The sequence below is a fragment of the Sinohyriopsis cumingii genome, chromosome 6 (genome assembly GCF_028554795.1).
Source record: "Sinohyriopsis cumingii isolate HCF-2022 chromosome 6, ASM2855479v2, whole genome shotgun sequence".
In the NCBI taxonomy this organism is placed as follows: Eukaryota; Metazoa; Mollusca; class Bivalvia; order Unionida; family Unionidae; genus Sinohyriopsis; species Sinohyriopsis cumingii.
This window is the reverse complement of record NC_142966.1, coordinates 91,867,420-91,888,777: the sequence shown is the minus strand read 5'-3', so window position 1 is coordinate 91,888,777 and position 21,358 is coordinate 91,867,420. Positions and strand designations below refer to the sequence as shown.

Here is a 21,358-nt window from a genome sequence, read left to right as displayed (position 1 = left end):
CATTACATAATATAGCAACTGCTATTCTGCAGTACATACTGTAGCAACTGTTATTCGGCACTACAGACTTTATGAACTGCTATTCTGCAGTGGAAATATGTACAAGGCTGCTTTTCAGCAGCTGCGTCGGCTTTTTAGAAATCCGAAAAATTTCTACGCATACGATATGTTATTATGAGATCCATTATAAATTTTATTTACTATTCAGTGAAATGAAACATCTGATATTATATTATTAACATCAAGCACGAAAATAAATTATAACCGAGAATGAGAGGATTGAATAATTAATAAACTGGGACAAAATTCATTCTGGAAGTTGTCAGTTTGCCTAAAACTGTACGATTTTCACGCCCAAAGACACCAGTTTTAACTTAAACTTTTCTTACTGGAAAATTCTACATTATTTTATAGAATAATTCCCATCTCGTTCCTCAACTACCTCTTTCATCTGATGTGGCTATATGCATTGACTTTATAACACCATAATGGAAATCACAGTTCGAGACCATTCGTGACATCTTATCTATGAAGAGTGTATGTTGCTACAGAGTGACGCCCAGCAGTTTTTATAGTAGAGCTTGTAGAAACAAAATATTTCATTCAGTAGCCTTCATAAATAATCAACTAATTCCCTATTTCATTTCAAAAGTTTATTTTAAACTGTCCAAAGTTCAAGACTTTATGTGGTATTAATGCAGGCTATAATCATGCTCCTGCAACATAATATTGTACGGGCTTTTCATATTTTGGACAGATGTGCAAACATGAGAGATGTTTCGTACTCTCGTGATACATAATACTAATGCATTTGGGTGAAATATCACTACAGTACTTCCCGTTAAAAAAGTACATTCATAAAACATTAAAAATTAACCCCATAAAATTAAAGTTCAATACTTATATTCCACTAGTTTTAAGTGATCTCTTTTGCAAGTATAAACTACTTATCAGAGAAAGGATGTTTGTTTTTGTTTGGTTTGATTTGGTTGTTGTTTAGTTTTATTCATTTTTGGTTTGCTTTGATTTGGCTTTTGTTTGTTTGCTTGTCTCCCTGTTACAAGAGAGACACCAACAAAAACAAAGAAAAACACACAAAAAATCACGTCTTACTCGATGCATTATATTTATGATATGTACTACCACATAAGTTTAACATACTTTTAACTTAGCTGAAGGCAGAGATTCTTTTACATTACTGGATATATTACACACATCTAGTTTTTTCTTCAATTAACGTTCCTTTACGTGTCCTTATAATTTTACAAATTATGTCTTAATTTATAATATTTACCAACGTTGAACTCAATGTCATGTATCCTTTGGAACATTGCAGAATAAGAAATTCGTGTCAGAGACTTGATTCATTGCTAAATTAAATGATTTTTTGTATTGTTTCTATAAGTCGTTATAGTTACTTCAGCAAATTAAGGTACCCGTGATTTGTCCAAGATCGGGAAAAGGGTGTCTTGAGTGTAACATTTTTGCTGTATACTAAAACATTTTAATTTTACATCAGATTTTCAATGCTGGTTAATCTCATTTGAAATTGGCATCGGATTTTCAAGGCTGGTTAATCTCATTTGAAATTGGCATCGGATTTTCAAGGCTGGTTAATCTCATTTGAAATTGGCAGCTGATTTTCAAGGCTGGTTAATCTCATTTGAAATTGGCATCTGATTATCAAGATTTGTTGATCTCATTCCATGTGAACTTTGTATCGCGGACATTCCATTAGCAGATACTTCTAACGCACTACTAAGTTTACCAACTTGTACACGTGTAGTCTGCCTGTCAAATATAAACCCATAATTGACTTTCGCTATTATATGGAGGATATTTGCCCGTTTCGAGTGAATAATTTGATATATATTTTCAAGCGGGTCAAAATACAACGAGTTGTTTACCCACGAGATGAAATATATCCTTTATTCATTCAAAACAAGCGGGTTTTCTTTGTATTGTATGTTCAAACGTATTGGCCAGCTAAAGCGTGTAGCGCGCGCACACACAGAGACACACACACACATATATATATATATATATATATATATATATATATATATATATATATATATATATATATAGAGAGAGAGAGAGAGAGAGAGAGAGAGAGAGAGAGAGAGAGAGAGAGAGAGAGAGGGAGAGAGAGAGATGTGAAAGAGATAGAGAGAGAAGAGCATTACCAACATCTTAGTCATTCACGACCTTTAACCTTTAACCACGTCATGTATCGGTGACTGAATTTGTTTCAATTATCCACCTATATAAATGTGTCCTTATGCAAGTGATCTTAAATTACTTGCCTCGGTATGATGCGACTTTATGAATGTTGTTTCATTAGTCACCCCAAACTTAGTTTTTTATTTAGAAAAAAAAAGACGACGTTTATTGTGAAAAGTAACTGATTTAAGGTCTCATGGGAACCTAACTATCCATTTAGCATGAGTAGTAATAAGTTTTAAAAAATGGCCGCTGTGACAAATATCCTGCAAGTCAGAGAGGCGTCATTTTCATTTAGGACCAATTGCATATTGTATGAAGCGTTGTATTGAACGTCCAGTGTTATGACTGTTGGCAATAAGGGACATCGCAACCGCTCCGTTGGCCTAGTGGTTAAAGCGTCCGCCTCGGATGCGGGATGTCGTGGGTTCGATCCCCGGCCGAGTCATACCAAAGACTTACAAAAATGGTACTAGCAGCTGCTTCGCTTGGCGCTCAGCATTAAGAGGTTAGTGTTAGGACTGGTCGGCCTGGTGACAGGATAATGTGACTGGGTGGGACATCATGCTACATGTCTGCGGCATGATGCTCCAGTTCTAGACATCGTTATAAACTGCCACACTGCAGACATCGTAGCGATATGACTGAAAAATTTTAAAGCTATGTTTAAAATCCAAATCACACACACGCACACACACACACACATAAAAAGGAGAATCGCTATAATTTAGGTCCAACTTGACCTCAGGATCAAACCATGTGCCAGGTTTCACCACAGACAGACGACAGTCACGGGACCAGCATACAAATTCTTCGGGTCTTCAAACGATAGAACGTTTTTAGTTTGTGTGTGCATCCAACTCAGGAGTTTCATGAATACGGGGCCATGTGGGGATTCTTTTTCTCTTTTTACCTTGAAAAGATGTCTCCGATATATCTCCGACGTAGTTTATGCCTCTGTATTTTCTTGTAAAATTAGCATATGCTTTGTGGCTTGAACTGATATCATTAGATCATCACTATCACCTTACTTGTAACCTTTTTGTTTCATGTCTTGGACTCCCTATGTGATTGGACATAATATGATTTCTGCTACATACTGAATAATGGAAAATTAAATTCTAATTAGTCTTAACGAGCTAATAGTACCCTGAAAGAAAGAAAAAGAGATTCAACCATTTGGGTGTTTGTGTTTTATGCCACAGCCACATTATATAGATGTATCAAGCCGAGGAAAGCAAGGTATAAAGCCATACCCAGGGACACACCCATGGCAGCTGACAGATTGAACAAAAAGTACGGGACACATTGTGAAATAAAAAGCAATTTCCAACCTGCCTTAAATTTGATGCGCAGGCCGTTTAAAAAAGCCAGTGATCTCAATAACTGCATTACAATGAGAAAAAAAATCTCTGCTTGTTTGATAAAATGAATGCATCACCTTCAACCTGTACAAATATGAAGAATTTTAAAATACATATTAAACTATCATTTTACAGATATTTGGTGCCAGTGGTGTGGTGACAGGTGTAAAGCAGGCAGTGACATATGCATTACCAGGTAGTGTCATGTGCATTAGCAGGTAGTGTCATGTGCATTAGAAGGTAGGGACACATGCATTAGCAGGTAAGGCCATGTGCATTAACATGTAGGGCCATATGCATTAGCAGATAGGGCCATGTGCATTAGCAGGTAAGGCCATGTGCATTAGCAGGTAGGGTCATATGCATTAGCAGATAGGACTGTGCATTAGCAGGTAGGGCCATATGCATTAGCAGATAGGACTATGTGCATTAGCAGGTAAGGCCATGTGCATTAGCAAGTATGTCCACATGCATTAGCAGATAGGACTATGTGCATTAGCAGGTAAGGCCATGTGCATTAGCAAGTATGGCCACATGCATTAGCAGATAGGACTATGTGCATTAGCAGGTAGTGCCATATGCATTACCAGGTAGTGACATGTGCATTAGCAGATAGGGATATGTGCATTTGCACATAGGGCCATGTGCATTAGCAGGTAAGGTCATGTGCAGTAGCAGGTAGTGTCATGTGCATTAGCAGATAGGGCCATCTGCATTAGCAGGTAGTGTCATGTGCATTAGAAGGTAGGGCCACATGCATTAGCAGGTAAGGCCATCTGCATTAGGAGATATGACTATGTGCATTAGCAGGTAGGGTCATGTGCATTAGAATATAGGTACACATGCATTAGCAGGTATGGCCATGTGCATTAACAGGTAGGGCCATATGCATTAGCAGATAGGACCATGTGCATTAGCATGTAGGTTCATGTGCATTAGCAGGTAGGGTCATATGCATTAGCAGATAGGACTATGTGCACTAGCAGGTAGGGCCATATGCATTAGCAGATAGGACTATGTGCATTAGGAGGTACGGTTATATGCATTAGCAGGTAGAGCCATGTGTATTAGCAGGTAAGACCATATGCATTAGCAGATAGGGTCATGTGCATTAGCATGTAGGATCATGTGCATTAGCAGGTAGGGTCATATGCATTAGCAGATAGGACTATGTGCACTAGCAGGTAGGGCCATATGCATTAGCAGATAGGACTATGTGCATTAGGAGGTAGGGTCATATGCATTAGCAGGTAGAGCCATGTGTATTAGCAGGTAGTGCCATATGCATTAGCAGATAGGACTATATGCATTAGCAGGTAAGACCATGTGCATTGGCAAGTATGGCCATATGCATTAGCAGACAGGACTATGTGCATTAGCAGGTAGGTTTATATGCATTAGCAGACAGGACTGTGCATTAGCAGGTAGAGCCATATGCATTAGCAGATAGGACTATGTGCATTAGCAGGTAGGGTCATGTGCATTAGCAGGTAGGGTCATGTGTATTAGCAGGTAGAGCCATATGCATTAGCAGATAGGACTATGTGCATTAGCAGGTAGGGCCATCTACATTAGTAGGTAGGGCCATGTGTATTAGCAGGTAGGGCCATCTGCATTACCAAACAGCCATGTGCATTAGCAAGTAGGGCCATATGCATTAGCAGATAGGACTATGTGTATTAGCAGGTAGGGATATATGCATTAGCAGGTAGGGCCATGTGCATTAGCAGGTAACATCGTGTGCATTAGCTGGTAGGGCCATGTGCATTAGCAGGTAGGGCCATCTGCATGAGCAGGTAAGGCCATGTGCATTAGCAGGTAGCATCATGTGCATAAGCAGATAGGGCCATCTGCATTAGCAAACAGCCATGTTCCCTAACTAGTGGAGCCAATGTGCATTAGCAGGTAGTGTCATGTGCATTAGCAGGTAGGGTCATGTGCATTAGCAGATAGGGCCATGTGCATTAGCAGGTAAGGCCATGTGCATTAACAGGTAGGGCCAATGTGCACTAACAGGTAGGGCCATTGTGCATTAGCAGATAGGACAGTGTGCATTAGCAGGTAGGGCCACCTGCATTAGCAAATGGCCATGTTCATTAACAGGTAGGGCCAGTGTGCATTAGCAGACAGGATGATGTGCATTAGCAGGAAGCATAATGTGCATTAGCAGGTAGGGCCATCTGGATTAGCAAACAGCTATGTTCATTAACAGGTAGGGCCAATGTACATTAACAGGTAGGGCCAATGTGCATTATCAGGTAGGGCCAATGTGCATTAGCAGATAGAACTATGTGCATTAGCAGGTAGCATCATGTGCATTAGCAGATAGGGCCATCTGCATTAGCAAACAGCCATGTTCATTAACAGGTAAGGCCAATGTGCATTAGCTGATAGGACTATGTGCATTAGCAGGCAGCATCATATGCATTAGCAGGTAGGGCCATGTGCAGACATATCACTACAATGTCTGCAATGTGGCAGTTTATAGTCATGTCTAGCACTGTGGCATCATGCCGCAAACATGTAGCATGATGTCCCTCCCAGTCACATTATCCTGACACCAGGCCGACCAGTCCTAACACTAACCTCTTAATGCTGAGCACCAAGCTAGCAGCTGTTAGTACCATTTTAGTAAGTCTCTGGTATGACTCGGCCGGGGATTGAACCCATGGCCTTCCGCATCCAAGGCGGACACTCTAACCACTAGGACACCAGAGTGGTGTCACTACAACTTGACATAAATGTCCTAAATAAAACAGCTTTGAAAGTTCATCCCAATATTTATAAATATTGATAAATTTTATAACTTTGGGGCATTGGACTGATTATGTTTTTTTCCCTACCCCAAATTAAGAGGCTAATATTTGAAGAAAAACACCATTCCATGTTTATTCAACAACACTGCATTAGTACAGAAAACATACAAATATAACCTGGACCGAAAAACATTTCATTAATTCAAATAAAACACTGCCACCAAAACAGAAATCTGAGTTTTCTACACATTTAACAACTATAATAAATGTTTTGGTCATAAAACACAGATATGGCCTAAATTTTTGGTATTATAATACAGTATCTTCCCATGTACAACAATTATACTGAATCATAAACAGCATGGACCCTATCATCACAATGTATAATATCAAAACAAACATACGATGAATAAACAGTGCAGTCACCGATCCCTTGGCTGATCATGCAAAAACCAATTTGGGTCTACAATAAGTCTCGGCTTGCCCAAACTGTATATGCTTTGAGAATCTGCTGATAATGGACTCTAGAATAAAGAAGAAGAAAAAAAAACACCAAAAAATGACAACCTTTGGCAGTTTGTTTACATCAATGGGATATGTTTTGATCTCATCCTTTTAGAAAGTGTTAACATTGGCATTATGATGTCAAAATTTACATGACATCAAAAAGATGCATACAAAGAAACTGTTTTTGCAAGAATCTTCCCAACAGATATAAATTTTGTTTTTCTTTATCTTAAAAGTGTGAAGAATAATCATGGATTTCTTTAATAATTTAATTTGCCTGAATATACATTTACAGCATGGTCTAACACCTCAAAAGTTTCCCCTTATCTTGGTTTGGCTATCCACTACATAGTAATGAAAACCAAAGTAGGTCAGGTAACCCAGGCTAGGTCTACAATGTATATATGAAAGCCAAAGTGGGCCAGGCAACACAAGCTGTCTACAATGTATATATGAAGGCCAAAGTGAGCTGGGCAACCCAAGCTGTCTACAATGTATATATAAAGGCCAAAGTGGGCTGGGCAACCCAAGCTGTCTACAATGTATATATGAAGGCCAAAGTGGGCCAGGCAACACAAGCTGTCTACAATGTATATATGAAGGCCAAAGTGGGCTGGGCAACCCAAGCTGTCTACAATGTATACATGAAGGCCAAAGTGGGCCGGGCAACCCAAGCTGTCTACAATGTATATATGAAGGCCAAAGTGGGCCGGGCAACCCAAGCTGTCTACAATGTTTGCAGTTAATACATTATACAGAAGACAATACTGTAATACAATCCTTTGGTATGACTAACTTCACTACTGTAGATAAGCTGTTTTATCTATGCTCTCCTTTTTAGAAGAAGCATATTAATAAATAAATTATATATATATATATATCATTTTCATCCAGTGAAACCTGTCTTAGCAGACTCATGCATATAAATTATATTTATTCATAAAGGACAACACCATCTTCAAATTTACTCACTGACTTCTAAATAAAGGACACTGGTCTAGAGAGAATAAACAGAAACTTTCTTTTAATGTAGAACAGGAAAATTCCATTCTTGGATCTGAATTCTGCATCAAACGCAGAGTTTTTTATGCCAAATTCTAATCTCATGGGTGAAATTTCATAAACAACACTGTTGACTTATGAAGGGATATTTTTTTATTTTTGTCACATTCCTGATATGTTATGTGATAAAAAAAAGAAATATAGGTTTGCCGTTTTGTGTGTGCTATAAGCTTGGTAGAGGGTTATGTAATACAAAACAGAAATCAAATGATAAAAGATAGTGATATTCCCCTTTGTTCTTCACATAAAAATACAATGATATACATGTAGAAATGTGACAAATTATTTTACTGGTTTTTCAAGCATTCTCTGTAGGCTGGTTTTACTTTCTTGTTTCTCATGTGTCCCTTTTAACTGGTTCCACTTTACTTTTCCAGTTTTCTTTATAGACAGGTTTCACTGAACTAAAGATAAGATTGCACTTTATTTCTTTTTCAAGCTGGCTATAACAGAATAATCTGGATCAATGATACAGTGGGCCATCATGATGATGCTCCTCAATACAACACCCCTCACTATACCACTGTCTCTCATATTATGCAGGCATGGAGACATGGTCGTGCACTTTATTAAATTCACTAAACTGAGTTTGACCACTATTTCAAGGTTTATTTCACTTTATTTCTAGTTCTTAGCTGCCAAAATTCATTCATAAAGTATTTACATACTCTTTTTGTGATTCTGTATTTAAAACACCCCATTATGACAAAATTTTCCAGATGACTTCACTTAAAATTCTATACACATTTATGACTGGCATAATTGTGACAGTTGTATATGAAAATATGATGCAGTATTTTTTTTTTAAATGATGTTATATTTTCCCATTCAATGGAAGTAACATTCATTTTATATTAATTTTGAATATTTACAACTGATTCTACCATGAACAGATCTCTAGTTTTTGCATCTTTATCCATATCTGACTGCACACCATCATCATTTGAGCAATACTGAAAGACATCTATGTGTGATGGTAGAATTCTGTTCAGCATGCCATTTTTGATACTTTTTTAAAATAAAATCTGAAAAGCATTCAAAGATATAACAATTTTGTCTTTAAATTGGCAGAATTTTCTTTAAGTACTTATTTAGAAGACTTTATTACAGGTTTATCTCATTTTAGTACAAGCAGTCATATATGGTGGCAGATTGGCATCATTTGCACAAACTGAAAAGTCTTCATGTCAGCATGCATTCTGTCAAGTTTGTAGAAATTTGGCTTGGTGTTTTACGGTACAGCATTACAAGCAGGTTATTAAGTGCCAAGGTAATCTGAGTAAAGTATCTTGCCCAAGGATACACCATGGCAGCCAACCAAAGTTAATCCAGTTGTAGGATTTTACATTTAGGATTAGGTGTCCTAGCCACTAAGTGATCATGGCTGCAAGAAATTATTTGAAGGTTTTTCTACAAACAGTGGTAGTATTTGACGGTCAATCAGTATCATTTGATATGTTTAAACGTTTTCAAGAAGAGATGCTTTTTGTCTATTTTGGTTGAATTCTATTCAGTGGCTCTGCAGAATGAGCCATTTAAAGGTCTTCTTTTTTTGTGGTATTGGCAGTTATATTTGACGGCGGATCATTTGTAAAAATTGTAAAGGTCTTCATGACATGATGATTTCTGTCCAATTGGATCACATTTTGTTCAAGACAGGACATTCAGTGGTTTATCTATTATTAGCAACAGCACCCATATTTAATGGTGGTCTGACATCATTTGAACAAATATAAACGTTTTTATGTCAGGGAGCATTCTGTCAAGTTTGGTTGAATTCTCCTCAGTGATTCTGGAGAAGCCATCGAATGGCTCCTGACATGTTTAGTAATAGCAGCAGTCATATTTAATGGTAGATCAGCACCATTTGCACAATCTGAAAGTTCTTCATGCCAGGATGCTGTCAAATTAGATTCATCTGCTAGCAGTTTTTGAAAAGTCATTTAAAAGTGTATCTATTTTTGGTAACAGTGGCCATATCTGGTGATGGACCATCATCAACTGTGTTACCCAAAATCTCTTCTTGCCAGAATGTTTTCAGTCAAATTTTATTCAGCAGTTTGGGAGCAAAGTCATTTAAATGCTTTTTATATTTTATGCCAAGATGCTCCATGTTAAATTTGGTTGAAATTAGTCTGTCATTGTTTGATAAGTTGAAAATAGCAATTACTGACCAGATGGATAATTATGATGCAAGACATGCCATACAATAAGCTCATTTGTCCTTTTGGCCAGCTGACCTAAAAACTGGTTTCATTTCTGATAAGTCTGTGGAATACATAACTATATGCAAACAAGCAAAAATATTCTTTAGTTATAGAGTGGAGATGACAGTGTTATGGAAAACATAAAATGCTGAGCCATGACCTTGAACTTGATGATAAGACGACCCCCAGTGCAGTGTGCCACACATCTTCTAGTGATGATGTACACATCATCTAATCTCAGATTTAGAGTATTAAAGCAAATGGGGAAGTGTGATGTAAACATAAAATACTGAGCCATGACCTTGAAGATAAGACCCCCAATGCAGTATGCAAGACATCTTCTAGTGATGACGTACATATATACCAAGTTTCATCCCCTAATCTCAATTAGATTTAGAGTTATAAAGCAAATGGGAAAGTGTGATGTAAACATCAAATTTTGATATGTGACCTTGACTGTGAATACAACACCCCCAATGTGGTGCATGATGAACAATTATACCATATTTCATCCCTTATTCTAAAAGGCCTTTATTTTCTCAAGCGCAAATTAAAGTGGGATGGAAAACAAAATAGAGTTGTGACCTTAACCTTGAAGATGGTAACCTCAATCTGGTACATAACATACATTCTGATTATGATGTATAAACAATCAAAATGTTATCCTTTAATCTCAAATGGTTTAAAGTTAAAGCGCTAAGCAGGGATGTGTCATAGACAGATGGGCATCTAGAGTGATGGATAGGAATAAAAAGTCATTTACAAAAATACAAATGCACATTACATGTGCACGATAAATTTTATAGCATTCTGTGCACATGTGATGCAGTATAATGCAATACAGCATGGAGAAATACTGCACAGTTCTGACAATGCTAAATTTAGAACAAATGAATTTATAACAAAGCAGCTTAAAGTGACAGTCTACTGTGTTTTTAAAGCCATTTTTTAAAGAAAACAATAAATACAAATTTCCATTAATGCATGCAATAATACATATTTTTTCTCTATGCCAAGGAAAATATATTATTCCAACTTTGGCAAAAAATTAAATAACAGTTATCCAGTGAGAAAAACAAAACAACTGAATATAAATCACCCTCAACTTCTTTATCTTTGGCAAGAATGTCATAACAGAGACCCATGAGGGTCTTTTTCACTCACATATAGGAAAATATGGTTGCTAGTTTTAAGCTCATCTGAGACATCAATGAACATGCCTATCAATGAAAAAAGGTAAATGGGCATTGATAAGGGTCAGATTAGACCACTGACTGTCATTTTTTAATACCACTGACTGTGTTATTTTTTAATGCCACTGACTAAAAATAATCATACTGTACTTGAAAATTCTCCCAACCCCCCCCAAAAAAAAAAGAGTGATGGAATGTCAAAACTAAAAACTTCCACCATATCAGCCTTGATTATGTGATGTGAAGCAGCAAATTATGAACAGTATTACCCGTTTTCAAACAAACAAAACACTCAATACATACATACATCAGAGATAAAGATTAACATAAAATCTGGTTAAAAATCTGACAGGCATTACTGCAACAGTGTTAATTCTAAACTCCAAAGGGAAAAAGTTATGAACTCTTCATTAAAAAGGGCAAAGAACTGTGTTTTTTATGCATGGCATTATCAATTTCTGTTGAATTTTATCATTCAACCTTATCTTTACATCACCTAACACATTAAGCCAACTTTTGGTGGTACCCAAGAATATATTAAAATCAATTGTGTAAATGAATACACATAAATAGTTAAAAATGTATGAGATATTATCGATTTTGTAGCTCTATAAAAAAAAAAATTGTAAACTTTTTGATTGCAAATGTTACAGCTAGAAAGTGTAAAATTTTCATTAAATATGGAACACATTTCCTACTGATCTCATTATTCTGAAAATTTTCACATGCATATTTTCACATGCATTTCTTGGATTTAGCAGGTAAGATGAAGTTATCTTTTTCTTTTTAAAATGTTAATGACTGCAAATACCTTGACTATACAATGAATTTATAAAAAATTTATGTGACAAATATGCTGCACATATTATTTCAAAATCTGGAAAACATGGAAATATTATGATCTAAAGTACTGTATAAATTAAACATACATGTTGGCATCTCAAGGTATCTCATTAATATATCCTATATCTGATGTCGGATCTAAAACAGATTTTAAAAAAAACAACAAGCTCAGCCAATCAGATGCAAGATCACCTCATCAATATGTGTGGATCCTGTTCACTTTCAGTAGCATCCAAGATCTTGATGATATAAACCCTTGTTCCAAGTTTGATCAAAACTAGGTAAAAATTAAGACTTCTAGAGTGGCAATAAGCTTGGTCAATTATATATTACCTAATTAATATGCATAGATCATGCTCATTACTGAAATTGTCTAAGCTCTTGATAATACAAGTGCATAGTCCAAATTTGATTTTTAAAAAAGATCAGAAAAACAACCTCCAGGCGATCTAAAAGTTAAATCATTTCAAGAAGATTTCAAGATTATGAGTGTATCTGAATCCTTGATGCAAGCTGAGTGTTCAGTTAAAACTTCTTTTATTGCAAACCTCAAATGAGAAGAAGCATGGAGTACATTAGTAAAATATGTGAAAGTCATGGCATATTGTACAAGAATGAACTGTTTGGATCCATCAGAAGGTCTCAGAAAATAGAACAAATTCTTTAAAACAATTGAGAATTTTCTCAAATGCACTAATCTTTACACAGTATACTGGCAACAAATTCTGCACCTACACAAATGCTAAAAAATTTTACATATATATTTTATAGAGACAGAAATTTTCTTTCTTTAAAAACATGAATCTTTCAAGTAATGAAATGTTGTTCCACTCATGTCAAAATAAGTGTACCATTTTCTCAGCATTATTAAATATCATTGCACAACAATCTACACACATTTAAAAACAGTTTCAATGACTAGTTTTGCCTTAAAAATTGGAGTTATTTTCATTTCTATATAAGGGTTGATCCAAATGTTCATGCACACAGCATATTATAATAATTAAACCAAAATATATAAGTGAAACTTGAGCATATTGGACATGTATATAAACACATACCACTTTGTAAATATCTGAGAAAGTTTCATAAAATTATTATACTGAATTTATAAAGCAATCCAAATTCTTTATGACCTGTAAAGGGTTGTGTTGGTGTTTTATAACACAGCAACATTTTGAAGAGTACACCATGTCAAGGCAAGTAAAGTGCCTTGGCCCAAGGACACACCATGACAGCCAATCCAGACTGATGCAAGGAATCAGGAATCCAATCCCTTAACTACTAAACCACCATGGCTGTCACAGAGAACTGGAACAGCTATAAACATAATGAGTGATTCAAGATAACACCATGCTATAAAACTATCCAACAGTCACTAGATCATTGTTCCACTCTACTTATTTTCATTTTCGTTTTTAGGTTCTCTGGACTGCACCACACCCAAGGTCAAAATCTTCCAAACATAGGCACATTCAGTAATGCAAGGAATTCTTTTTCTCTTCATATGATATATTGCTTTGACCATCATGAAATTGCCAGAGCGACTTGCGCTATGAGCAAACACAATACAAATGTTCCTTGCTGATACAATTTTAAACATTTCCTTTGCTTTTATTGGTAATTTCCCAAAATGTATTTTTTTAAAAATTGCACAGTGCGTGTGATATCATCTTTTTACGCATGCACAGTTTATACATTGCTTTAAGTGTTATTAGAATGTTTTGTCAGGTGAAATTACAGCATTTTTTAATAGAATGGTGTCACAATTCCAGTATATCATTCTAATATGCAATTTTGCAAATTCTGCAGCAATTTCATCTCCTAAACCATGAGAATAATCTTTTAATTTAACCTGTACTGTCTCCCTATGTTACCTAAATCACATTAATAAATTTAGATCCAACATTGTTTAATTCTTTTGAAATTGCTGATTTTACATATGACAAAGTTTGACTTATGTACCTCTGTTTAATTATTATCCCAAGTGTCCATGTACTGTTAGATCAACCCTCATACATTAAAGTCTGGTTTTAACAAATAATATATTGAATCATATTGCATCTCTGATACTACATAACTTGACATCTACTTTAAAAATGTTTCATGCACCCCAACAATTGCTAATCAGGTTTTAGAATCATTAAAATTTGCATCTTTGGTTAATGTGGATTACAACTTTTGCACATCACAGAATTTATATACTATATATATTATATACTATATATATATATATATATATATATATATATATATATATATATATATATATATATATATATATATATATATTACTTTGTACAGAGTATCTTAGATTTAAAAATATCTTCACGAATTCAGTTTCTTCACCACTGATAAAACTGCATTCAAATAAAAACAAGAAATGAACCAGTCAGTAGATGCCAAAACTTGCCAGCAAATACGCTGACTTAAATATAAAAGGCGTATATCTTCTAATACTGTCACAGCCAACACTGATGACTATAAGACCGGGACAAGCTCTTCTGCACTTAATGCTGGTGAGCTAAACATTATGTGACGTATGACAATTGGATTAACAGATTGATAATATGGGTGAGCAGTTCTGTATGCAGCTGTACATAACTTTGAAGAAATAAATGTTGTTTTACTGACAATGCATATTTCAGTGATGATTGTAAATAAGATATTTGCGTGATATAGAAGCATCCTTAACATACTCAAAAACTGAAAGATCGTTTTCCCAATTCAAACAAACACTTAAAGATGTTTTTGAAAATGCAGTTTTCTATTGCACCAATAAACCAAAGTGGATCTTTACACCACAAGGTGTCAAATGTTCTAACTGTATTTCCAACTGCTGCAATTCATGATGTTCTATTCGTCAGTAGGCATGCAACAATGACAGCCGCATACTAAACTGCAACACAAACAAACATGCTAGGTGGGTGTTTCTCCTCCAATGTCATCTCTGATTTGCTTGAATCAAGTGGACCTGAAATAAAATAGCAAAAATGTTGCATCAATAATTAAACAAAATGCCAGAAAATAGAACCATTACTTAGCACAAGATGAAATTAGTTAAAGTAATGAAATTCTAAATAAATGTTATCAAGTAAGGTGTTAATATTAATATGGGAAGTCTACCATTGAACAAACATATTTATTCCTATTTAAGACTGTACTGGTCCGAAAGGGTAATCAATGCATCCTAGAATGTAAATAATATTGAAAGATCTGTGTGGCCAAGAGCTAAATACAAATACTTATGTTACTAAAGTACAAAAAGTAGGTCACAGTAACCCTTTTTGTTTGTAGTTCTAGCAGATGCATCCATTCTCAAATTTCTTGAGTCAAACAATAATAGTACCCAATAAATGAATTTTTTAAAAAGTTCAACAAATTCACTAAAGAATGAAATATTGGTCACAGAGACCTCTATTCCAAATAAGGATGTAGTTGTTATCAATATGCATCCCCTCACTGTATTTCACGATTCAAGGTAGGATGCTATCTATAGAATGAGCCAAATGATGTAGTGGGCATATGAACTCAACACAAACCCTAACCAAAGAAACTAAAAGATTAAATATAGGTCACAATGAGTTTCTTGGACTGTAAAGATGAAAATCGTAAATAGTTTAATAATTCTAGAATGAGATTTGTCGGAAAAAAGAGCATCAAATATAAACTGTAACCCCAGTCAGTGAGCTGTAAGGTATGGGCCATAATAACTTACTTCAATAAAGTTCATCAAGGTAACCATATTTCATTACTCTAGATATCACAATATATACATAATAATTGGTGGGACGTGTTAAATGGCAACATGGCAAATGGAAACAAACAAAATATGAAAAGATTCCTCAAAGGCATATGCATTTGTAGAAGACAGCATTCACATAAAAATTGGTAGAATCAAAATATGTATGATACAATAATTACACAGAATACTATGTTATACCTGTTTATCAGCTAAAATAGTCACTCATGCAAGAAAAGAAAATCACAATGACCACGTTTTAAAAATTGTGAATGTTAATCTTCAAAATGAGGACACCTATTAAGTTTGATCACTGCATGCAACAGTTTTTGTAAAATGGAGTTTGTTTTGCATTCTTAAAAGCACACAATGCCTAAATGGGTTTGTTTTGTATTACTTAATGGCACACAATGCCTGAAAGGGTTTGTTTTGTATTACTTAATGGCACACAATGCCTAAATAGGTTTGTTTTGTATTACTTAATGGCACACAATGCCTGAAAGGGTTTGTTTTGTATTACTTAATGGCACACAATGCCTGAAAGGGTTTGTTTTGTATTACTCAGGGTTGCATCTATGGCACGCAATAGTGCAAATCACCCCATTTAAGATTTCCTGCAAGATTTTTAATCTTATGCAGGCAAAATTGTGCAAAAAGTAAGAATTGTGTGCATTTTTTGGTGTAGAATGTGTTATTTTATTATTTTTTTGCTGTAAAATTCCCAGTTGTCACTCTCGGTGAATATGTTGTACTTGTATGGCAGTAAATGTATCATGTATTTCTGTGTGTCATGTGCTCAATTCTGATTGGTTAATAACAAAGATCAAAAGAGCACGTTTGATACAGAGGCTGGCTTGGTGGGACGTGTTAAATGGCAAAATCAGTTAAAACATGGACAATTTTTCATTTTTTTAGCAGTAACACTTATAATAACAGTCAAGGTGCAGAAGTTTCTGTTGAAAGGCAAAATGACAGCAAACAAACACTTCCTCAGGTTAGTCCTTTATCAGACAATGCTAGTGATGATGTGCTTAAAGATGGCGGCGATGAAGCTGAGGGTCCATCTAACGCCAAGAAGAAAAGTACTCTTTCAATTCAGGCTGGAAATAAAATTTACCATGGCTCGAAATGAATGAAAAAAAAAAGAGATGCTTTGCAGATGGTGTGTAAACACTGGCCAAATAAACATTCTTTCACACCTGGAGATGCTAATTTCTGGACATCAACCCTTGATGACATGTTGAATTACCAGCTCACAAACAGGCAATTCAGGATTTGAAACTAAGTGAAAATCTTAAAACTACATGCATGACACCTATCAGCAAGAAATCTGAATCAATTATTCATGCTATGTCAGTTGCCTATTACTTGGCGAAGGATAATATTGCTTCTCTAAAATACGGCTCATTGTTGGATTTTGTTGACTTTCTGGGTGTTGGTTTTGGCAACATGAGAGTTGGAGGGAACACGACATATTCGTCAAGGGCTTCTGTAGATGAATTTCAGGTAAGTTCTTTTATTTTATTTACATTTTTTCTATTGAAATTTAGATGGAAAATTGGTAATACTATAAGCAACCAAAACATGATCATTTAGGTTTCGATCAGTGCATATCTTGAGGAATCCCTGTGTTACTGAAAAGAGCACCAAGCATCATGATCGGCCAATGAAACTGCATTTGGTGACTCGTCTTAACTTCCTGTCAATGTTTAATGGTGGATAACGTTTTTCTTTTTTAATCAATCTGGACTATTGGTACCTGTTTCTTTTGTCATGAAATTCTTTCCAGTCTAGACAGGTTACATTTCAGTATCAGTGTAATGGGTTTTTATGTGTTCATTTAGCATCAGTGGCTATGGTTATGCCATACCAAACCATTGACTGTGAGAGAGGATTCAGCAATCAAAATTGAACCAAAACTGCAGGAAGCATCTAGCCAATGCACTTATTATACTTGCTATTGGTCTTTTTGAATACATTGAGGTTTTTTGACACCATACTGGAAGCCCCCCACCCCACCCCACCCCCTTATGGCTATGTTGCCCCTCCCCTCTTTTTCAGATTCAGTGGGGGCAAGTACCCACATTTATCAAATCCTAGATGCAACTCTGTATTAGTGCACACAATGCCTAAATGTGTTTGTTTTGTATTACTTAATGGCACACAATGCCTAAATGTGTTTGTTTTGTATTACTTAATGGTACACAATGCCTAAATGGGTTTGTTTTGTATTACTTAATGGCACACAATGCCTAAATGGGTTTGTTTTGTATTACTTAATGGTACACAATGCCTAAATGGGTTTGTTTTGTATTACTTAATGGCACACAATGCCTAAATGGATTTGTTTTGTATTACTTAATGGCACACAATGCCTAAATGGGTTTGTTTTGCATTACTTAATGACACACAATGCCTAAATGGGTTTGTTTTGTAATACTTAATGGCACACAATGCCTAAATGGGTTTGTTTTGTAATACTTAATGGCACACAATGCCTAAATGTGTTTGTTTTGTATTACTTAATGGCACACAATGCCTAAATGTGTTTGTTTTGTATTACTAATGGCACACAATGCCTAAATGGGTTTGTTTTGTATTTCTTAATGGTACACAATGCCTAAATGTGTTTGTTTTGTATTACTTAATGGCACACAATGCCTAAATGGGTTTGTTTTGTATTACTTAATGGCACACAATGCCTGAAAGATCATACTGCAACACAGCACATGGGGGAAAAGTGCCCTAGGACCTATCTGGCAGTATACCCAGTCTCATCTGGGTACAATTTGAACCCACAGCTTTCTGACTGACATTCAGCATGTTAACATTAAGCAGTGCTGGCTTCTCCTTAACGTAAATGCCGCTTTGATACATCTGTTCACAATAAGGAGTCTCTGTGACCTAGATTTGTTAGCAAAAACCTGTTCATAAAATTATTTCAAAGAAACTGAGCAAAATGTAAAACTTAAAACTGATGCATATAGGAACAACAATATAAAACAATGCAATCAGAGAAGTGACACCTTTGCATGGTCTATGTTTCAGAGTGGTAAAAAAGTTAAACCAACAGCACATAAAACCTACCTCATTAAGAAGAACCCAACTCTGACTATTCTGGAGAACTCTTAATTGAATGCTCTGAATTTTACCATACAAGGGATCTATATCACCTTTGGCAACACCAGCTTTGTTAAACTCTCCAACAACTACATAGGTTGCTTCCTTATTGGCCACAGTTTGATCTGTATCACTTAAAACAAACTCTGGCAGAATCTCAACTGTTGTGTTGACAAATTTATCCTCTGGATGCTGCATACTTCCACTTCTGAATAGAAACCTGAGAATGAAAACAGGAATAAGTAGTGAAAACCTGTCTATAAAGGACAATGAAAAAAATGATGTAACTTTGTCCTTTTTTGAACATTGTATGGAGGTTTAAGATGCAAGATAAATCATTTAAGAGGTTCATGAATATTTCAACATTTTCTAAGCAGGTATCCTTTCTATGGCTCACCCTATAGATATGGAATACTGACTTGGTATAATGTGCTCTCCTGCAAGTCTTAAGAATCAACTAACTTGAGTAACCTATTGGCACTGGGATGCATCCTGTAATGATGTTCCAACCATAAAAGTTTTGGACTGAAGTTTAAAAAATAAAATCTCTGAATGTGTAATTTACAGACTTTTCTTTTTGTACCCAACTTATGTCTCTGTTTTGTATGTTATTTGTGAGTTTTTGCAACATCTGACTTTTGTCTGTTTGTATGCATTTTTTTTTGTTGCAACACCTGACTTATGTCTCTGTTTTGCATGCTTTTTAGAGAGTTTTTGTAATATTTGTACTTTTTTATTTGTCTCCAGGTTGATATTTGCTTTTGGTGGGAGGGGATGGTCATCCTGTAGAGTTTAGTTAGGAATCTGACTGCCATTTTGCTAACAAGCTTTTGGTAAGCACTATACAGCCTGGATTATGCTGATGTGCCATGAAATCACATACATACATCCATACATTACTGTTGCTTTGATAGGATTCATTCAAAAGTGTTTCATTTGTGATATCATGTTTATCCACATCAGCTCTATACAGAAAAGGAAAGTAGCAGATAGCACCAATGGTTGGCAGATGATCAATTTCAAATATAATAAATTAACTCTCCATATACACACTTTAAAAAATTCCTCTTACACCAATAAAACAAAATTAAGAAAAAAAGTTATTTCTCTCTTTATATTGGTATCCAAGGGAAGTAAATCTTGCTGGAATTAATCTAACAGAAATTCCATATAAAAGCAAATACGGCACGGCCATAATAATTTTATTCTTTTTGAGAGAATGAGATATATATAGGCTGAGAGACATTTTTCTTATCTCACTGAAAGGTCTATGTGAATCTTTCAATTTCATCTTATCAATAGCAAACAGGATTTGGTGGCCAGTGCACCCTGTTGTGATGAATGTAGAGAGGATGTGTCTAAAAATGACTAGAACAAAATAATCTGTTCAAGGCTTTTTGACCAGCTGACAAAAACTACACAAAGTTTATTTCAATCACTTTAATAATGACTTACCCCTGTAACTGAATAAATGGATTGAATATAATCTCAACTATGTCACCAGCAACAGGGGATATACCCCAGAAAATATCTTCTCCTATGTATGCTTTCTGTAGGGTAAACTTCTGGTATGTTTTTATTGATGTCCGCAGGCTTGCAGGTGGGTTGACATGAGCACGATGTATGGCTTGCTTCCCAAAGTCCTTGTCCTATCAAACAAACAGCAACACTCTACTTTATTTTACATACAAAACTTAAACACTTTCACAAAGTAAAAAAAATTAAAACTATTTTGAATAACACTAGAAATATAGAACTTCAACGATTTTCCAAACTTTTATCCCACTATCTCCAAATATGCATTTTTCCACTTCTCATTAACTATACCTTCTCATATTTTTGGGTTTCTATCTGTAACTATGTTAGAAGAGTAATAAGTCATTATGCATGCAAACTAGGATAGATACATAGTCAAAAGTTTTGTCTGATGAGTGCACGACAATAATCTCAGTGAGAAACCAATTTTTTCCAGTAAAATATGTTTCTTTGATAATTATTACCCAACCATAATACCTTAGGAGAACTACTACCACCTCACAAATCCAGTCCTCCCAAGCTAAAATGTATCTGCCAACCTGGGTGACAGTTAGAGTAATTATCCCCTTGATAACCGGGATTGGTGCTGAATCCTGTGAAATCACCAGTCACTACTGGAGTGAAAGGCATGCTTTCTATATGGATGTAACTGTAGGGAGGCTGGGCGAGTGTACATATATTATGATTTGGCAAGTATTATCAAAGAAACATGTTTTACCTGAAAAAATTGGTATCTTCTTCCAATACATTACCCAATCATAATACCTTAGTGGAATAGGTAATAGGTGGATGGAGATACCTTCCC

At 35.4% G+C, this 21,358-nt stretch overlaps 1 protein-coding gene across 1 annotated transcript in view; it reads right to left on the bottom strand.

Annotated features, from left to right (window-relative positions):
* Window positions 1-6,456: 6,456 nt before the first annotated feature.
* Window positions 6,457-21,358, bottom strand: part of LOC149797444 (alpha-1,3-mannosyl-glycoprotein 4-beta-N-acetylglucosaminyltransferase B-like) — a 77,676-nt gene continuing 62,774 nt past the window's right edge. Inside the window, exons 12-14 of the mRNA XM_089962256.1 lie at window positions 20,473-20,666; window positions 18,985-19,237; window positions 6,457-15,129 (exon numbers count right to left, since the gene is read on the bottom strand). Coding sequence (XP_089818382.1) covers window positions 15,100-15,129; window positions 18,985-19,237; window positions 20,473-20,666 — 477 coding nt within the window. The 3' untranslated portion in view covers window positions 6,457-15,099. The remainder of the gene's footprint in view (window positions 15,130-18,984; window positions 19,238-20,472; window positions 20,667-21,358) is intronic.